Genomic DNA, 20,011 nt, shown 5'->3' on the forward strand with positions numbered 1-20,011 from the left:
ACCCACACACTCACACCCCCCACGCCCCTCCACACACACACACCCACACACCTACAAACACCCCCCACATACCCACACACACACCCCACACCCCTCCACACAATCACACCCACCTCCACACACCCACATAAACACACACACACCTGCTTGTTCCATCCAGAAACTCCTCCCATGAGCCATGCTGAGCAAGAGGTGGTCCTGACCCGATGCTGACTGATCATGAACCACAGCCCAAGATGAAGCACTCTGACGTCTCCCTAATTGGGCGTGCACTCCACTCCCCTGGGGCCGGGTCCTGCTCTGGACACGGGATGACCTCAACAGGTAGAACACGCCTCCAGATCCCCCCAGTCTGGGGTAGGAGGGACAGATCCACAAAAGGGCTGCCACAATAGGGAAAGCCTAGGGGACCTCAGATGTGGCCTGAGGGCCAGAGACAGCCTCTTGAAGGGTGTCACCAAGTGGAGTCTGAAGGATAAGAAGGCAGCAGTAAGCAGAGTGGGAAGGGTGCTCTAGATCTAGGTAGCAGAACGTGCAAGGACTCTGTGGCACTGGGGAGAGGAGCCGGGGCGAGACGCTCAGCGTGGCTGCAAGTTGGGTGGGGAGGGAGTGGAGGCCAGCCAGCTGTGGGCCAGCTGTGGGGGTCTGGGTGAGAAAGAGTGTTTGCAGACAGTGGGGCTCTGTGGGTGCAAGCTCACCCTGGCTAAGTTCAGCCAAGAAGGGAATTTACAGGAGGGACATGGTTGCAAGTAACAGAAGCCTTATGAACCAAGTTTGTTATGAAAAACCAGAAGGTGGTTCACGATGTTTCTTGGCTCTCATACAAATAAAAAATCCAGGGATTTTCGGCTTCAGGTATGGCAGGATCCAGGACTCCAACTCTTTATTAAATGTCTCTTTCTCTTTCTCCATCTCTTATCTTTTCTCCCCTGGTGTAGCTGAGCTGTTGAGGGCTCACCTGAGAGTAAAGTTAATAAAGAGACCAGGGCTGTTTGAATTGGAATCTGTCACCAATACCAGAAGAGCCCTCAGAGAGCCTTGAATGTCACACCGAGGAACATGGACTAACCTGAGACAAGTGTCTTTGAAGGATTTTGGGCCAAGGAGTTACAAGGTTTGGGTTTTAGGAAGGAAAAGCCCAAATGCAGGGACCCCTACAAAGGCTGGGGAAGTCATCCTATGGGGAGGCAGGGACGGGGATGAGTTTGAGAGGCATTGTCAACCTTCTGGTGGTGTCAGGTTTTTGGGGGGAATGGCAGATTTCTTCATGGATGTTATCTGCTCCTTATCAGACCCCCAAGCAATCGGTGCAGTGTAACTCACAGAAATGGAAAACGAGCTCCTGTTCACACTAGAGGGCAGAGGCCCAGAGACATCAAGTGACTTTCCTGAGGCCACACAGTGGTCAGAGATGAGACCAAGCACCTTTTTTTTTCTACTCCGAGTGGAGGCTGTCAGAGGGGCTGGAGCCGCAGTCTGCGTGAGTTGTTGCTTCTTGCAAAGAACCATGGGAAGAGGGCCTGCTGGGAAGCCCCAGAAGTGTGGATTGAGAGCAGAGGTCACAGGAGGAGAGACATTGGCCCAGTCTTGTATCCTTTCACAAGGAGACCGAAGGGCCATGGCTGCCTGTATCACAAGGACCAGGAGGCCCTGAACTTGCCAGCGTGACTCTCCTGTCCTTCCCGCCTTCCCCGACTCCCACCTCTGGCCTGGAGCCGAGGAACAGGCTGAGCTGTGTAGTGGGATTGTACCCTGTGGCCAGGCAGCTGGGAGGGGGCCACCCGAGGGACAGGAAATAGCTGGGTTTGGGGAAGTCCGCATGGCCAGCCAAGCCAAGCGAGCCCACAATCGCCCGGGCAGCCCTCACCCAGGCCCTATCAATGCCCCGTTTGAGGCTCACACAGGGGTCCTTTGACAGGACTGTGATGGTTTGGACCCACTGACAGCGCCTGTTTGAGCTTCATGCCTGGAAAGGAGCCGGCCCCAGGATAGAGGGAGCTGCTCCCAGTCCTGGGCAGGTGAGGGCAGCCTGGAGTGGCTGTCTCTGGAGGGAAAAAAGAGTTGGTAAAATTAAACCTGGGGTGCTAAGCGGGGCAACCTTAGGTTTCTCAGGGGCTGTGACGGTAGCAGGGAGGGTCCCCATAATTGAGCGGGCCCTTCAGTGTGCTGGCTCCATGAAGCTCCCAGTGGCCTCACGCAGCAGGTGCTGGGTGGTGATCATTCCTGAGGTTCAGGGAGGGGCTGCCTCTGCCCACAATCATGCATCGGCCAAGGGGCAGAGCTGGTTGTACTTCAGTCCACCCAAATGGACCTGAGCTTGTCTCTCTAGACCTTTCTGGGTAACCTCACCCTTCCTCTGGGAACTTCCACCTCACAAGGCCCTCATTTAATTCCTATTCCAGGCTCTGGACCCTCTTGGGAGGGCCCTGGCATAAGAGGGAGGCCTTGGAGGCAGCAGGGAGCTTTTGGATGTCGCAGGCCCCTGGAGAGTGATGCCCAGCTCTGAGCAGAGGACACAGAGTAGGGGATGGCAAAGGACGCATCGAGTTTCGGTGGTGCTGGATTTGCACTACCTTGGGGGACATACACTGGGAGATGCTCAGGAGGCAGCTGGGTCTCTAGGTCTGGAGTTCAGGAGAGCGAGGAAGGAGGCAGGCTGAGATGTGAGCACTACTTGTGGATGTGTGGGTGGGATGTCAGGTTGGGTGGGTGTCACCCAAGTTCACAGAGGTGTTAACCCATCAGCAGGACGTGCTGCTGCACCGTAGCCTCCTCAGACAGGCCTGCGGATGAAAGTACGTGCCTCCTCACCCTGGATTCCAGTTTGGCTGACCAGGCGTGGGGCCCGAGACCAAGGGAGCACATGGGAGGTGTCATGAACCACATGTGACACCTCAGATTATGGGGGCTGTGGTCCGAATGGGGCCCGGGCAGGAGGAGCAGCCCAGCTGCACTGCAGGCTCCTGGATGCCGGGATGAGCGTGGCCACCTTGCAGATGAGGAACCTGCCCTGTGACTGTGGGTCCCGCCACGTCTCTGCCTGACTTTTGGGAAGACCAGAGATTCGTGCCCAATCTGGTACTCTGGCAGTGAATTTGCAATGAAATTGTTTAAGTGTCAAGGAAAGCAGTTGCAGGTTAAAGGAAGTCAGGGGCAGGACCCATCCTTGGGTTCTCCTTGGGTCTTTGGGTGGCAGCAGGGCCTCTGCGGAGGGTGTAAGCAGCAGCCACTGTGTGTCTCTGCAGCCACAGGCCTTGCCCATTGCCCTCCCGGATGGGCTCTCTGGGAACCAGTGCTCACATTCCAGTCTGTCTCCTGGGTCTCCAGGAGGAAGCCTCCCTAATTAGCCACCAAGAGCGCTCCGATGGTCAGTGGGCACAGCAGAGAGCTGCTGGCACGAGGGAGCCGCAGTTCTAAATAAACAAACAACATCCACCTGAGAAACAATTTTGCTGCCATCTCAGTGGCCCAGATGGTCAAACAGGACACTCGCCTGCTGCTTCCTCTGCTCTACCTGCTGGGGGGACATGCCAGGCTGGAAAACAGCTGGGCCAAGGCCTGGAGATGTGACCAGGTATCCTGAGAAAAGGACTTGGGTGCAGGTAGCTTATTTGGGAGGTGATCCTAGGAAATGCAGCGAGGGGAAGTGAGGTGGGGACAGGATGAAAGCCAATACAATGTGCATGAATAAGCTGGACACCTCTGTGGGCCACTGGGGCTCACTCCTGCTGGGGACCTTCTGCGGAACGGTGAGGAGCGTGTCTCAGAACTGTCCAGTGGGGAATGGGGACGCTGGGGTCTTCTGATCCCCATAGGTTGTGGGTTACCCCTGCGGATGTTAAATCCCAGGCTGCCTGGCCCACTGCCCGCGTCCCTGGGAACTGCCTGCTGCAGCTGTAGGTGAGCTGGACCCACAGTGGGCTGAAGGGCCATGGGTCGCGGCATTGACTGGGCCAGCTAGAGTTCCCAGTGCTAAACCTGAGCCCGCTCCTCCAGATGCTCATCTCTTCTTCCATTGTGATTGACTGCAGGGGCCATTCGCCGTGGGAAGCTCTCACAGCCGCTCCTGGGGTGAAGGCTGACCCTCTGGCCCCGAGAAGGCAGGTAGCGGGGAGGACCTTGTAGTTTTAACAACAGGTGAGTAGCATGGGTGGCCAGGTGGAGATGACCTTTGAGTTTCCTTCACAGCCTGAGCTTCAGGGTTTGACATTTTCCCACAAATAAAATGGGTCACCATGGATTGAGTGCAAACTCTGATAGGGAGTTAGTATGAGGGCTGGAGTCTCTCTGGGAGGCTCTGAAAACAGAAGGAGTGACTCATTCTGTGCTAGAGAAGAGAGGGAGATGGCGGGAGGGAAGGAGAGGGGGAGAAAGAGAAAGACTGACAATGGCCTGGAAGGTGGAAGGAAGCTGACAGTGAAGAGCTTTAAATGCCAGCTAAGTCTGAATTTCCATCTAGAGGTGATACAGGGCTAACAAAGCCTTACCCCTCTGGCAATGGTGACAATGACTGTCATTGCTAACTAAATGCCATGTCCTGGCCCTGGGCGTCCAGGTAGAGTCAGGTAATGTGTACTTCTTGTCTGAGGCAGTTAAGAGGGATGCTTGCTGTCTCTCTCTTGTCCACATGGCCAGAGACAAGGACTTGGAAATGGTGGAGGCAACCTTGGAGAGGGCCTATGTGGGGGGCACCTGCCTGGCCCTAGACGGTGCCAGGAGACAGAAGCAAACTCTGTATTAAGCCATTGTGATTTGGGGGGCGTGTTTGTTATTGCAGCATAGCCTGTCCTAGCCTGACTGATACAAGAAGGTGTTGTAAGAACAATAAGCATTGGCCCATCATGGTGGCTCACGCCTGTAATCCCAGCAATTTGGGAGGCTGATGCGGGCAGATCACTTGAGCTCAAGAGTTCGAGACTAGCCTGGGCAACACGGTGAAACCCTGTCTCTACCAAAAATAAAAAAGAAATTCGCTGGGCATGGTGGTGGACACCTATAGTCGCCTACTTAGGAGGCTGGGGTGGGAAGATCACCTGAAGCGGGGAGGTGGAGGCTGCAGTGAGCTGTGATTGTGCCACTGCACTCCAGCCCGGGTGACAGAGTGAGACCCCATCTTAAAAAAAAAAGAAAAAAAAAAACCCAAAAACTAAAACAAAAAGTTCAATATGCATTGATGTAGCATTCACTGCATTTCTTCCTTACAACCTTCCCGTGGCATTAGCATTAAGATTCCAATGCTACAGACATGAAACAGGAAGAAAATAGAGGGATTTACTGGAAATCACCACAGCTGGCCTGTGACAGAGGGGGACTCAAGCCCAGCTCTCTTTGATTCTGAAGCCGTTTCACTTCACAGCATTCCTCAAAGTCTGTCGTGCATGCTACCAGCAGAAAACAAGAAAATCTTCAGTGATATGTGGATGAAAAAGCTAAATTTAATTAGTTTTGAATTTATTTATATTTTATATTGAATGAATGCTTATTGGAATAAATAAATAAACCGTACACCAAACCAGTGATTTCATGGCTATTATTTCCTAGAAGGCAGAGAAATTTTTAAGAAGTGAGTTGGTTTAGAATGAATTATACAAAAAGATTAAATAAATACTGGTAAAGGCGTATGTGGATACTGCCAAACAATGACGGTGAGCAAAGAGTGAAGGGGGCAGCCTGCCCCAGCTGAGGTTGCATCTGGTTAGCTAGGTTATTGCAAGTTAACCCAGGTTTGCTCTTTAGGGAAAGAGTTGATCCTGGGAGCACTGGAGAGGGAGTCCTGGGTGCTTCCCACTGAACCACACTGCCCAGGGGCCTCTCCGTGGATCACAAATGCTGTCTCTTGCATTAAACACTAATGGCTTTAAGTTTCTGGAGGCCCAAGGGATGCGAAAACAGGAGGAGGGAACACCAGAGCCCTTCACTGTTTGCCTTGTGAGCAACCACACAGAAGGCCCCTCCGTGCATTTTTTTTTTTCTTCTGGCTCATAGCAGACACACTGTTTTCAATTTTGAGTCCTGGGGAAAAATGTTTCACATTAAAAAAAACACACAAATATTGATTTTCTTTCCTTAATGTATATGTTGAACTTCCAGATCTCCTCTCCACCACCGCCCCAGGCCTTGCCCCTGCTATAGAATGCCAAAGCTGCCCTTATGTTTTTTTGGTGGTGGTCGGTGGGGGACCCATCTCTCTTCCTGAAAACTTACCTGTAGTGTGTTTCTACAGCTCTGCTAATGAGCGCAGAAGTGACACAGAGAAGGCGCCTGTGTTCCTCCGAGGAGCCCATAGAACTGCCATTCAGAGGTGGAGTTGAAAGGGCTGTTTCATGGGCCAGCTGCTGCCCAGCTAATGGAGCCTTGTGTCCTGAGCCCCGGACACAGCCCTGGCCATCAGGGGAGTTGTGGGGGGGGAGTGTGCGCAGGTGGCGAGGAGACCCCAGCTCACGTTCTCCTCGTTCACCTCCAGCATGGCACGAGGACAGCACTGTGCATTTCTCACCCCTGGTCACCATTGATGGCCCTTGTGTGACCCTGGGTGGTTTATAGGGAAATGGAACCGGTTCATAGTTAGTTCTTTTCATTCTTTCCTTCATTTGCTCACCAGAAATCCTGTGCCAGGCATCACGCTGGGTCCCAGGGATTCACTGGTGACTGAGACAGGCAAGCCTCCTGCTCAGAGGGAGCTCATGTCCTGTGAGGGAGACAGGTAACATCTATATTACACCGTTTTGGGAAGGGAGAGGCACCACCATCGCCACACCCTGCAGCACCTCCGGAGGAGAATTTGACTTCAAAGTTGTAGCAGAAAAAGGAATCAGCAGCTTCACGTGGTTTTTGGAATTGGGGAGGGCTGTGAATCAGGCACACATAAAATGTAAGAGGAGAAAGTCAGAAGGCGATGCTCTTTAACATCCTCCTTCCCTAACACTGGTGCAAAGGCGAGTGAGGCCTGAGCTTTAGGCTTGGCTCTGCCCCTAAACTGGCTGGGTGGCTTCGGGTAAGTCAGTGAACCTCTCTGGGCCTCAGTTTCTCCATCTGACAAATGGGCCAACACACTCGGATCTGCTGACCTCACAGGTTTGTTGGGAGAGCAAAGGAGATAGAGTGATACAGTGAGTAACTGTGCCATGTCAAGGGTGGGCGGGATCATTATAATTATTGCTAAACAGTGTGGTAGCTGTGAGTTACCTCGGGCGATTGCTGCACCCGGCAATCACTTTTTGTCTGTACATTTCCTTTTATTAAGGACAATTCACACAGAGTGAAGGGCATAGGTCCCAAGTCTTAGGATTCTGCCTCCTGGAGCAATGACAATCCTTTAACCCCATCTCCACTTCTGTCCCCCTCTTGCCCCTCACATGGGGCAGGGAGATCAAGAACGACCATTCCCACTGCACCATGGCAAGCTGAGGCTCAGAGAGGTTAAGTCACCAGCTCCAGGTCACACAGCCTGATAGGAGCAGAAATGGCTTTGAACCTGGATCGCTCAGGTAGCCAAGTCCATGCTCTTTCCGCTCTATCTCATGAGCTACTGGACCCAAATGTAATGAAAGGGATAGTTCCTGGTGATGTCACTTTATTTAGAAAGCTTTATCTTTGCTTTCTCTGTGCTGGCCTGATGTAGAGTTGAATCCCCTGGCTCACAGGTGAGGTGGGACAAGCAGGGACCCACAGCAGGAAGAGATGGGTATGGAGGAGGCACTTCCATCATGCTGCACTGAGACAGCAGCATGGCTCAGAGCTAGGCCTGGGGCTCTATCCTGGCAATAACACTTCTTAGCTGTGTTACTTCAGATAAGTTACTTCATCTCTCTGTTCTTTAACAGTAGCTGCTTTACAAAGTTGTCATGAGGATTAACTGAGAAACCACACCTAACTCCTTTGCTCCTTGAATCAACCCTAGGAGGCAGGCACTCTTACCATCCCTAGTTTCCAGATGAGGAATCTGAGACACGAGAGGTGAAGTCACTGGCCCATGGTCACAGAGGTGGTTTGCTGGTATAGCAAACCCAGGTAACCTGGCTCCTAAGTCTGTGCTCTTAACCATGGTCTCTACTGCCCTGCCCATACCGAGTGAAGGTACATGTTAGCCCTGATTATGACCTCAAAAGATACTGCAAGGCAGAGAGTTAGCGAGAGGAAAGGATTCTGGGCAGATGGCCCTGCATGTGCGATGGCCTGGAGGCCTTCGAGGAGAATCCAGGGGTAGCTGGAGAGCAGGGTGTGTGCAGAGAGCAGGGCACAGTGAGGCTAGGGAAGGGGAAGTGCATTTAATGAGAAACTTGGGGTTGTGGGTGGGGGAGGATTTGGGTGTGGGATGAGGGTGCAGGGCAGGGCTGGGCTCAGCCGTTGGACTCAGGTATGCCTGGGCTTGGGGTGGAGCTTCAAGGCAGTGAGGGCTCCAGCCCCTGGAGGAGCCACCCCCCACCCACCTGAGATTTCCCAAATTCCAGCTTCGGCTCTGGTTGCTTCTGCAGGCAAAGGAGCCCTTGTGGTCAGAGGGGCCTCTGGAGCCCGGGCCAGGCACTCCCGCCCTCTCAGGGCACACACACACCTCCATTCAGCCCGAGCCCCGCCCCTGGGGGCCTAGGGGCCAGGGCGGGCTGTCCCCACGTCAGTCGTCAGTTGGGGGGCCACCTGACCCAGAGGCTGGGCGGGCAGCGAGGTTGATAAGACCTGGACCCCACTGGCCCCCACAACCGTGCTGGCTGCTGCCCGTGCTGCCAGAACTATGAGGGTCCTCTCTGGCACTAGCCTCGTGCTCTGCAGCCTGCTGCTGCTGCTCCAGGCCCCGTGCAGCCCCGGCCTCGCCCCCCAGTCCAGAGGTGAGGGGGCCTGTGGGGATACTGAGCGAGTGGGCCCTGACCGTCAGCATTGGGGGTTGGGTACTGATACGGCAGGGAGCAAATGGGATCCAGGATGGGGAAGGGAGCAGGGTGGCAGCAGTGGGCAGTGGGCTGGTGCAGGAGCAGACAGGGACTATGGTGCTGATAAAGGTCAGGCAGGGGTGCTCCTCAGCCCTCAGGGACCATGCATGCGGCAAGGACCTTGGTCTTCCAGGTCTCTGGGGAGCAGAAGCTACTCAGAGCTGGCTGACATCTGGAGCTGCATCAAGCCTAGGGCTGAGTCCATGGCTCTTTGATGAGAGCACACCTGGGATGCCAAGAGCTCTTTCCCCCTTTGTGGGTCCTACCAGCCTTGGGCTCCCAGGGGGCAACACCACCCCCCAGGGTTTCAGGTTTGGGCACTGAGTCCTGGAATGCCCATTCTTCCTGTACAGATGGAGAAACTGAGGACAGCGAGGGCCTAAGACCACACAGTGAGATAGCCCCAGAGCCTCCAGCTACTGATCTACTGCTGTACGATGTGGCCAACTCCCTTTCCCTCTCTGGGTCTCAGTTCACCCATTTGTAGCCTTAGCTCGTAGAGCGCAGGGAGCCAGCTGCATGGTGATGTCTAAGGTCTCCTGAGGAACTCCGATGTCCAGAGCTCCAGTCTAGGGCACTGTGAGTTACTGTGACTTGGGGGTTGGGATGGCCCTGCACGTTTCTCCTTTCCTCTTTGGGATCGGCTCTGCTCAGTTCAGACTCCACACGGGATGAGGAGGGAAGGGCCTTTGTAGTGAGCCCTTCCTGACTGCAGGCCCAGGCCAGAGACAGTGTCATGCGGTAGCCTTATTCTCTCCACTGGACATGTGAGATTACTGAGGCTCAGAAAGGTGCAATGATCTGCCCAGGGCCCGACAGAGTGGCTGAGCCAGGATTTGAACCCAGGCCTGAACTCACTCCGACCCTGCATGCTTCCCAGCACATAGTGCTGCCTTCTTGGGTCTCTGGAGGACACTGCTCCTTGGGGGTGTGTCTTGGGGGTGCACCTGGTTAGGCTGCTGAAGTGGCCACCTGGAATTCCTGCTCCTTTTCCCTGTCTTCGGCAACTCGCCAGCAGGCGCTGCCAGGCTGAGGGAAACTGGTTTCACTTTGTTGATTTGCTTTGATGCTCAGATGAAAAAGGCCATGTTGACGGGCACTGCTTTGGCTCTCAAGGCTGCGCCCATGCCCGGAGGGCCCATCCTGGGTGTCCTCCTGCCCAGCTAGAAGAAATAGCTGCCCTTGTTTCTGGCAGCAAGTCTGGGCTGAAACCTAAGTGTGTTTTCAAGGCCACGGGATCCTTTGCCACCCCTGGAATACTCACTGCATGCCCAGCCCTCTGCTGGCTCCTCAGAACATCCTGTAAGGAACGATTGCCAGCTCACTGCTCAGATGAGGAAACTGAGGCTCAGGGAAGTGAAGCGAATGGCCCAAGGCCAGGCTTGGCCCTCTGTGTTCCCCATGGGCTGAGCCAGGGGCCTTTAACAAGTTGCTTGCTGGTGTCTGCACGTTGACAAAAGGGTTCAGCCAGCCCAGCTGAAGTCTGCAGCCTACCGGGCCTGAGGCCTCGCACCTGGATCTAAGAAGCCATATTCTGTGTCTTCAGGCCCAGTCCCTGACCTGTGTCCCTACTCTCTGCCTTACCCCTCCTGCCCCACTCCCAGGCCATCTCTGCCGGACGCGGCCCACGGACCTGGTGTTTGTCGTCGACAGCTCTCGCAGTGTGCGGCCTGTAGAATTTGAGAAGGTGAAGGTATTCCTGTCCCAGGTCATTGAGTCACTGGACGTGGGGCCCAATGCCACCCGGGTGGGCATGGTCAACTATGCCAGCACCGTGAAGCAGGAGTTCTCTCTGCGGGCTCACGTTTCCAAGGCCGCCCTGCTGCAGGCTGTGCGCCGCATCCAGCCGCTGTCCACAGGCACCATGACTGGCCTGGCCATCCAGTTCGCCATCACCAAAGCCTTCAGCGATGCAGAGGGTGGTCGTCCCAGGTCCCCTGACATCAGCAAGGTACGCGCACACCGCTCTGCTAGGACGCTGTTGTTTGGAGGCTCCCGCTCAGAGTTACGAGCTTTGCCTGCAGACACTTTAATTCCCATGATGCCCCATGAGGTGGCCATTTCATAGCTGGGGACACAGGGTCAGAGAGGGGTGGTCATTAGACAGAAGTCACCAGCTGCAAGTGACAGAGGTGGGATATGAAGCCACCTTTACCCAACCTTTCCATCCTAGGAGCTCACAACCATTTCAGTGTAGTTGACCTTGGCTCCCCGACCAGTCTGAGCCCCTTGAAGACACTGCAGACAGGCCAGATGCTTACGGGAGGAGTGAAGGTGTGGGCTCCACCACCAGCCCGTCTGGCTTCACGCCCTGCTTCACCACACAAGCTGCGCCACCCTGAGCAAGTGATGTCATCTCACTGGTCCTCGGTTTCCTCACCTGTAAAATGGGAGTAATGATAACACCTTTTCCACGTGCTGCTATAAGGACTGAGTTCATAAGCATAAGGCACTCAGAACGGTGCCTGGCACCACATAAGCCTCATCATGGCATTTGCTAATTTTTAATTTCATAATCCTCTGAGGGCAGGGGCTCGGAAATGGAAAGGTTGTGCGGCCACCTGCGCTGTCAGCGAGGGTTCCAGGCAGAGAGCTGAGCGTTTCCCAGGCCTTGTATCCTCACTGTCATGTTCAGGGCTCAGCACAGAACCTGAGGTTAAGCCAGGTGTCCTCTGTTCCTGCGGCACTTCCCCAACGCAGCCTTCGTGAGCACCAGTCACCACTTCCCTGCCCAGGGCCCCAGCCCAGGGGAGGTTCTTTTTCTTATCCCCCCTTCATACCCCACTCTGTAGCACGCAGTGAATAAATGAGCACGATCCTGTTCAGAGGTGGTATCCCCATTTTACAGATGGTGAAACTGAGGCATAGGGAACTTAAGCAACTTGCTTAGCCAATAAGTGGGAAAAGCGTTCACAGAGACAACAGCATAACATCCCAGCCATTACCACCCCTCAAAGAAATGACATATGAGGCAGCCTGTCGGTCTTGAGGCCAACTGCAAGTTTCAGCATGGGGTGCTGCAGATGAAGCTGATGGTTGAGGTGGTGAAGGAGATGGGGGTGGTGACCTGGGGTGGTGAGGTCCTCCAGCAGGTGACACAGAGGCATTGGGGGAGCTGCTGCCAGACTCCAGGTGTTTAGCCTGGAGTTCGTCTGTGGGAGGACCCAACAAGGTGGACAATCTGAAAGCTGGGTTGTAGGTAGAGTAGGGACTCGAGGAGGCAGTGGGTCTCTGGATGGCAGCTAATAAGTCACAGCTAGATTTTCAAAGCCAGGAGCCCAGGCCCTGGAGAGGAAGAGATTGTGCAAGATCACTCCCCAGGGAGCCCAGGGTAATGACGGTAAAAATAATAGTTGCTCTTTCTGGCTTCTAACCACGAGTCATCTCACTCAACCTCACCACAACCCCTTTCTACAGATGAAGAAACTGAGGCTCAGGAAGGTGACCTGTAGCCTGTGAAGCTGCATTTCTAACCACGGCCTGTCTAAACTGCCTGTCATCAGGACAGGGAGTCAGGGCCTGGGGCTAAGGATGGGACTCAGGAATCAGATGCCGACCCAAGTCAGAAGCAGAGAAGCAGCCAAGGGGGGCTGGACGCCTAACCCAGACTGGGCAGAGCTGGGAGCGCCCTAGCCTCAGGGCGGGTGCAGGCAGGGGGTCACGAAGCCGAGTCTCAGAATCCGCGGCCTCTCTTTCCAGGGTACAGACCAGAGGAGCCTAGTGGGAGGGGAGCGGGCAGACTCTTTCCCTCTCTGGAAGGGGCATGTGTCATACTGGGGAGTGGAGGAAGGAAAGGGAGGCATCTTCCTTGGGTTGAGTGGCCCTCCCTCCGTTCCCTGGTCCAGGGTCCCGGGACTTAGAGGCACAAGGACAGTGGGACGGGAAGCGGCGGCCCCATCCCTTAGCCTCGGCTGCCATCTGGTGGCCAAAGCCCGGAACAGCACCATGTGGAGCCAGTGGAACCCCCCCGCCGCCCGGCCTCACAGGGGCACGAGGGGCGTAGCACGGCTCCCACAGCCCTCAGTCTGAGGATCCTGCCCTCGGCCGCCTCAGTCTGAGGGGGAAGGCATGGCCCTGACTTTAGAGGCCCCAGTTCGGCGATGGGGCATCACATCCCTCCGGGCATCTCAGAGCTGCCTGCCCGAGGGAGGCGACGCAGATGGGAAGCCCCTCCGCCACGTCTTTCAGTCAGAGGAAACGGGTCTCCTCTTTGGCCAGCTAGGTCCTTTTCCCCCGGGTGCCGCCTGGCTGTGCGACCCCGGCAGTCTCCCCGCCTCTCCGGGCCTCAGCCTCCTCTCCTGAACAGTCCCGTGGGCTTCCCGGAGCCCGCTGTCACACCGCCCCGCATGTCGCAGGTGGTCATCGTGGTGACAGACGGGAGGCCCCAGGACAGCGTGCAGGACGTGTCTGCCCGGGCCCGGGCCAGCGGCGTCGAGCTGTTCGCCATCGGAGTGGGCCGCGTGGACAAGGCCACGCTGCGACAGATCGCCAGCGAGCCGCAGGACGAGCACGTCGACTACGTGGAGAGCTACAGTGTCATCGAGAAGCTCTCCAAGAAGTTCCAGGAGGCCTTCTGCGGTGCGCTGGCAGGCGGGGGCGGAGCCAGCGCAGGGCGGAGAAGGGGAGAGCTGCGGGGCGGGGCCAGGGCTGGAGGCGGGACCGAGGGCGAGGCGGGGACGGAGACGGAGTGAGTGCCGGGGCGGGGCCGGGGCGGGGGCGGAGGCGGAGACGGAGAGGGGCGGAGCCAGGGGCGGGGCCGGGGCTAAGCGAGACGAGGTCATGGCAGGCGCGGAGACGGAGAGTCCGCGTTGAGGCGGGCCAAGGCTAGGGGCGGGGCCAGGGAGGAGGTGAAGACAGAAAACTCAGAGTCGGGGGGCGGGGCCACATCAGAGGGCGGGGTCTGGCTGGGGCGGTAGCCTATAAAAGGGCGGGGACTGAGTTACAAGGGAACATCAGGGCGGGGTCAGGGCTAGGGACAGGGCCTAAGTGGATTGGGGGTGGAACCTGGATTAGACTGAGGTGGTGCCAGCACCAGGGGTGGGGCCGTAGCTGGGGCGGAGCCTGATAACGGAGGAGGGTCTCCAGATCCACGTGAAGGGAGTTGGGGAGAGGCGATGTTAAGAGCCCTTTTATGACCGGGCGCGGTGGCTCACGCCTGTAATCTCAGCACTTTGAGAGGCCAAGGCGGGCAGATCACGAGGTCAGGAGATCGAGACCATCCTGGCCAACATGGGGAAACCCCGTCTCTACTAAAAATACAAAAAATTAGCCGGGCGTGGTGGCGGACGCCTGCAGTCCCAGCTGCTTGGGAGGCTGAGGTAGGAGAATGGCGTGAATCTGGGAGGTGGAGCTTGCAATGAGCCGAGATCGCACCACTGCACTCCAGCCTGGGTGACAGAGCGAGACTCCATCCCCCCCCCCCAAAAAAAAGCCCTTTTATGTGGTGGAATCCTGGCGGGGACCAAGGAGGGCCCGGAGCCCAGGAAGGAGAGCTCCCAGAAAACCTACACATGTTTCTGTGTCGTGAGTTTTGGGTGCCAGAGTTTTCTGTGACGTGGGAGAGTCTGAGGGGGCCTGGGCACTGGCAGGAGAAGGTTCAGAGCCCTTCTCGGAGGGGAGGTGTGTGTGGGGGTCTTTGGGATGTGACCTGCAGGGGCGGGGTGTCCAGTAGGACTGGATCAGGGTTAGGGCAGGGGCTTTACCCATTTGCAAAATGGGTCTAGGACGAGCATGCACGTTATTCCGAGGATCCAGTGAGATAATGCAAGGTGTAACTCTCATTTTATGGTATTTAACAGATACGTGCTGTGTTCATTGTATGCTGTTCTAGGCACTTGGGTGTCTTGATAACAGCAGTGAACTAAACAGACTAAAGGCCCTAACCCTTGGCCTTTACCTTTATAGTGGAACTTTTCATTCTTATCATCAGCACTATAACCTTCTTCAGGTATCTAGGCACTGGTGCAGTGATTCCAGACCTGGGCTGAGAGCCAGGGACCTGGGCCACAGGATGTTGGAGGCCTTAGTTTCCCTGAATCTGGATGGGGCCTGGTATCCACAGTCAGGGAGGGACAACCTGTCTGTAGTGCCCAAGGCATTGTGATTGTGAGATCTGAGCTACCTCTTGTCCCCGCAGTGGTGTCAGACCTGTGCGCCACAGGGGACCATGACTGTGAGCAGGTGTGCATCAGCTCCCCGGGTTCCTACACCTGTGCCTGCCGTGAGGGCTTCACTCTGAACAGCGATGGCAAGACCTGCAATGGTCAGTGGGGTGGACACAGGCTCGCCCTGGAGAGGGTGTGGAGGGGTGGTGATGGGGCCTCAGCAACTCCCCAGGAAACCCATTCGAGCCCCCCTGCACCTTACCTCTGAACCAATCTTCAAAGCAGACAGACGCCTTTTAGAATTTGGTATCTGCAGAAGTTCTCGCCTGACTTCTGTCCCTGTTTTCAACACAATAGGTGGTGGGTTTAGTGTGGTAGAAGGACTCACATAGTCTCAAAATCAAATCCTGGTGCTACCACTTCTGAGCTGTGTGATCTCACAGCTGTTGGAGTTTCAGTTTCCAATACTGTACAGTGGGACCCGTCATCTTGGCTTTATAGAGGCAGTTTTGAGGGCACAATGGCACAATGGAATGATCCTCAGCACAGAGCTTGGTGTGTGATGGGTACCCAGCCAGGGAACAGGATGGATGACTATGTCCCTCAGCTTCATCCCCTTGCCTTCCTGCTCTCCCCAGTCTGCAGTGGTGGTGGTGGCAGCTCGGCCACTGACCTGGTCTTCCTCATCGATGGATCCAAGAGTGTGAGGCCGGAGAACTTTGAGCTGGTAAAGAAGTTCATCAATCAGATCGTGGATACGCTGGATGTGTCAGACAAGCTGGCCCAGGTGGGGCTGGTGCAGTACTCAAGTTCTGTGCGCCAGGAGTTCCCCCTGGGTCGCTTCCACACCAAGAAGGACATCAAGGCGGCTGTACGGAATATGTCCTACATGGAGAAGGGCACAATGACTGGGGCTGCTCTCAAGTACCTCATTGACAATTCCTTCACTGTGTCCAGTGGGGCTAGGCCTGGGGCCCAGAAGGTGGGCATTGTCTTCACTGATGGCCGGAGCCAGGACTACATTAATGATGCTGCCAAGAAGGCCAAAGACCTTGGTAGGTGTTGCCTGCCTGGACCTTGGACACCACTGATGTCCAGGGGTACACACGGGTACAGCCCAACGGTAGTTTATCTTTTTGTCTTCTGTTTAGTGCCTTAAACCCAGGTGAGTTTGAATGAGTAGGATTGGTTAGTCCAATTCTCTCTTATACCAATGACAAAATTGAGGCCCCAGAAAAATAAGATGGTCCTTTTGTAAGTGAAGCTTGGAACTTTTCCAGCTGGATATTCCTAAGAACACATCAACTGTTGGAAGGCAACTCTACTTTGGAACAAGCCCGAGTCTCAGTTTTGCAACTTATTAAATGAGGAAAAAATAACCACCAGATGGATGATTATTAGGGTTAAATGAAGCTTGCTGTACAAAGCTTCCAGTACGGGAAGTCACTATAGGGTCTGACACAGAGTAGAACCTCAGGAAATGCTGATTTCCTCGTTGTCCTTGTTCCAGGCATTGTGCTTGCAATTCCAGCAGCTGCCAGCAGGAGGTGTCTGGTGTTGGCTGTCTAAGCCTTCCCCAGGAGGCTCAGCCATATGGTTGCCCGTCCCCATGTCCAGCCTTACTTCTCTTGTTCCTCGTGGCAGGCTTTAAGATGTTTGCTGTGGGTGTGGGCAATGCTGTGGAGGATGAGCTGAGGGAAATAGCCTCGGAGCCTGTGGCAGAGCACTACTTCTACACGGCTGACTTCAAGACCATCAACCAGATAGGCAAGAAGTTGCAGAAGAAGATCTGTGTGGGTGAGTGAGGCCAGGGCTGGCACTGATGGAATGTGCAGGTGGGGCACTGTGGGAGTGGAGCCATCCTGGAACTCAGTGCGAGTGGGGAAAAGCAGGGGCTGAGGTGGCACCAGGAATTGGCAGAACCAGAAGGTGGGCTGGTGAGTATAGCTCTTACTACCAGCAAACGTGTTGAATGCTCATTATGTGGCTGGCACTGTTCTCAGTGCTCTCCGGATATTAAATCATCAGATCCTATCTGGTAAGAATGTCATTACCCCCATTTTATAGATGGGATAAACAAGGCCAAAGGGGCGGAACAACTGTTAATAGCTGGGAGAGCCAGGATTTGAACATTACTGCCTCTCTGGTCCTCCCTGGTGACCTCACCAGCTGCTTCTTAGTGGTAAGGCGTGTGGGCTTCAGAGCCAGGCATGCCTGGGCCTGTGTCTTTGCTCTGACACTGTTGGCCATGGGCAAGTTGTTTCACTTCTTGAATTCTTCACTTGTAAGATGGGATTAATGACTTCAAACCCAAAGGGCTGGGGTGAACTCACTGAGGTGACATAGAGGTCCCTAATAGTGTTCTTCATGCAGCGGGTACAGGGATGCTGTCGTAGTTCACTCTCAGGGCTCCAAGGGACCAGGAAGACATTCAGGGGTCACCCCTCCATCACTCCTAAGGGTGCTGTCTCAAGGACTATCTGTGTCTTTCTGCCTCCTCAGGAGCGCTGAGCCCCTCACTCCCCCAAGACTCGTGAGTCCTGGCCCTGGGCAGTGACCGTCCCCCCTCCCCCTGGGCAATCACTCAACAGTGATTTTCTTTCTCTTTTCTTCCTCCCTGTTCCCTGCAGAGGAAGACCCATGTGCCTGTGAGTCCCTGGTGAAATTCCAGGCCAACGTGGAGGGGCTGCTGCAGGCCCTGACCAGGAAACATATCCCTTCCCAGAGGTGGCTGGGGCCGGGGAGGGGTGCAGGGCAGTGTTGGGGGAGGCAGGGGCATGGTCCAGGTGTAGTCGATTGGGAAGCCTTCTCTTGGCCTGCTTTCTGCTGATGGGCTGCATTCTGGCAGAATAGGCTGAAGATAGTGCAGACCCTGTCGAAAGTGGAGACTCCTAGAGGGTAAATAGAGAAATTGAAGCAGAAACCAGGATCTAGGGACTGGACACACACCAGAGTCCTGGACATGCTCTGAAGAACATGCAGCTCGTGGACACCCCATTTCTCAGGCTCATGGTGACGTGCCTGACCTCAGTACCCACTCAGAGGTGGGGCTGGGCCCCAGACAGTTCCCCTGGCTCAGCCAGGACTAGGTGGGGGACCCAGCAGGGCTAAACCTGCAACTGAGCAGGGCTGGGCACTCAGGGCTCACAGTAACTGGCTGTGTTTTTTGGAAAGCACCATTCTGAGGACAGTGGATGGATACGTTCTGACAGAGGGGAGAACGCATGCTGTGGTGGGGTGTTGCAGGGGCCTGAGTACAGGGCCACACCTATCCCCGCCCTGCTCTGGCCAACCTGCTCCTCTCCTTAACTCTGAGTCCACTGGAAGCTGTGAGTAAGCGACTGGCCATCCTGGAGAACACAGTCGTCTAAGGCTGCCTGTCGCCACTGTGGCCTCTCCAAGCATCCTGCGCGTGTCCCCTGTAGCTTTGCCATTTTAGTGAGGGAAGCCAGCCTGGGAGTGGGAGGGGGCGTGTCTGGGTATGCCTATTGGGAGTGTGTAACAGCATTTGGGAGCTTGTGTGTGTATGTGTGCGTGTGTGTGTGCGTGTGCACGTGTCCCTGAGGGTGGGCATGAGTGTGGAAGCCAGAATGCAAGTGTGAGGGTGATAATACAGGGGTGAGTGTGAGAGAGATTGCGTTTGCATTTTTATAATCAAAAGCTTAATATATTCCCATTTTGTTTTTAGTTAACCCTTTCTTGACTCTGAGTGCTGTGAATTTCTTTACTGATTTCTCTATTCTCCGGTGAGAAACAATTAAATGTGATTTAACTTAAGCACTGAATGGGGCTGGAGGTTATTTGGGGACCAGGGCAAAGGATGGATGAAGATGTGGTGGGAGGCGATGGTTGGAAGGATGGTAACAGTGGTGGTGACAGTGATGACAGTGACCACACCAAAACCAGCCAGTGTTTGTCCTGCCTTTTCAGTTACATATTCATTTACTTGACCTCATTTCACTTCCAGTAACCCTACCCAGAAAAGACTCAGATTATCCCCATTACAAATGGGAAAGCTGAGAGTCTAAATGATAAAATGACTTGCTCAGCAGTGGGTTGATTGGAGAGACAGGACTTGAATCTAGGACTGAAGAACATCAAAAGAAAAAGACATCAGAAAAAAAGGGAAATGACACCAGATAGGACTCATTTGTTCATTCATTCATTCGTTCACTCATTCTTTCAGGTATCACGTACTTACAGGGCAGTTGGGTGGGGGATGGTGGCATATGAGACAGACGTGGTTCCTGCCCTAAGGGACTTACAGTTGAGCAGGGTGCTCATGTTACCCCCACCCCAGCTAGAGGAAAAGAGAGTGGGTTCAGGTTGTACCAGGGGTTTGTGCCTCCTCTTGATACCTGGGAGCCCACGGGATGAGTGTGTGCGTGAGATGACGGGAAGGGCTCCAGCCTGGGCCTGGGCTGCCCTAGGTGCCTCTCCACTCCCGCCCCCAACACGCCCTGTTGGAGTTGTTTGTTTCCTGTGCACAGGCGGCATCACCCCCAACCTACAATCCCCAACACAGATGGCAGCAGCTCCACCTCAGAGACCGCATGAGAGAAAGACTCCTGGCCCTGTGTTCCCTTCCTCCATCCCTACGTGGGGTCTGCAGGTCACACCCAGAGATCTTGGCCACTTCCCCCAGGCCCCTATTGGACCTACCCTTCTGGAATCTCCATCTCTATCCTCTCAGAGGGGCAGCTTTGGTGATTTTCTGAACCTATTCTTGTTTAATGGGGCATTTTTAGTGTTACTACTAGATTCACACTTGAGAGCATGTCTAAAAGGCTTTTACAAGAAGCTCAGACCACACCGAAAGATCTTCCTCAGAGGCAGTTCATAGAGGCAGAATAACAACACAAACAGTACCCAAGAGCCACATCAGTACAACAGCACAACTACACAAGAGCGATTTAACCGGGACCCAGCCACCCTCGCCCCTGTGACCTGACTCCACCTCCTACACGGTTCACCAAGCCCTTT

At 54.9% G+C, this 20,011-nt stretch overlaps 1 protein-coding gene and 2 long non-coding RNA genes across 5 annotated transcripts; 2 read left to right on the forward strand and 1 right to left on the reverse strand.

Annotated features, from left to right (window-relative positions):
- Positions 1–50: 50 nt before the first annotated feature.
- On the forward strand, positions 51–5,735 carry LOC111547786. Of its 3 annotated transcripts, XR_002733217.3 has the most exons (6): positions 51–324; positions 939–1,114; positions 1,293–1,480; positions 1,919–2,018; positions 4,032–4,137; positions 5,222–5,735. It is a non-coding gene; the product is annotated as an uncharacterized LOC111547786 (long non-coding RNA). The 3 variants fall into 3 exon arrangements; XR_002733216.3 differs by having other exon boundaries at positions 1,919–4,137; XR_003309975.2 differs by having other exon boundaries at positions 1,293–4,137.
- LOC111547787 lies at positions 5,516–13,465 on the reverse strand. The gene is made up of 4 exons (XR_002733218.2): positions 12,699–13,465; positions 10,558–10,992; positions 6,205–6,528; positions 5,516–6,012 (listed from the first exon to the last, which is right to left on the reverse strand). It is a non-coding gene; the product is annotated as an uncharacterized LOC111547787 (long non-coding RNA).
- MATN1 (matrilin 1) lies at positions 8,699–18,718 on the forward strand. Its single transcript, XM_023219870.2, has 8 exons — positions 8,699–8,822; positions 10,529–10,875; positions 13,280–13,502; positions 15,061–15,186; positions 15,667–16,083; positions 16,673–16,825; positions 17,659–17,739; positions 18,350–18,718. The coding sequence occupies exons 1-8, from the start codon at positions 8,729–8,731 to the stop codon at positions 18,397–18,399; spliced, it is 1,491 nt and encodes a 496-aa protein (XP_023075638.2). The 5' UTR covers positions 8,699–8,728; the 3' UTR covers positions 18,400–18,718.
- Positions 18,719–20,011: the final 1,293 nt, after the last annotated feature.

This window comes from Piliocolobus tephrosceles, chromosome 1 (assembly GCF_002776525.5).
Source record: "Piliocolobus tephrosceles isolate RC106 chromosome 1, ASM277652v3, whole genome shotgun sequence".
Classification (NCBI taxonomy): Eukaryota; Metazoa; Chordata; class Mammalia; order Primates; family Cercopithecidae; genus Piliocolobus; species Piliocolobus tephrosceles.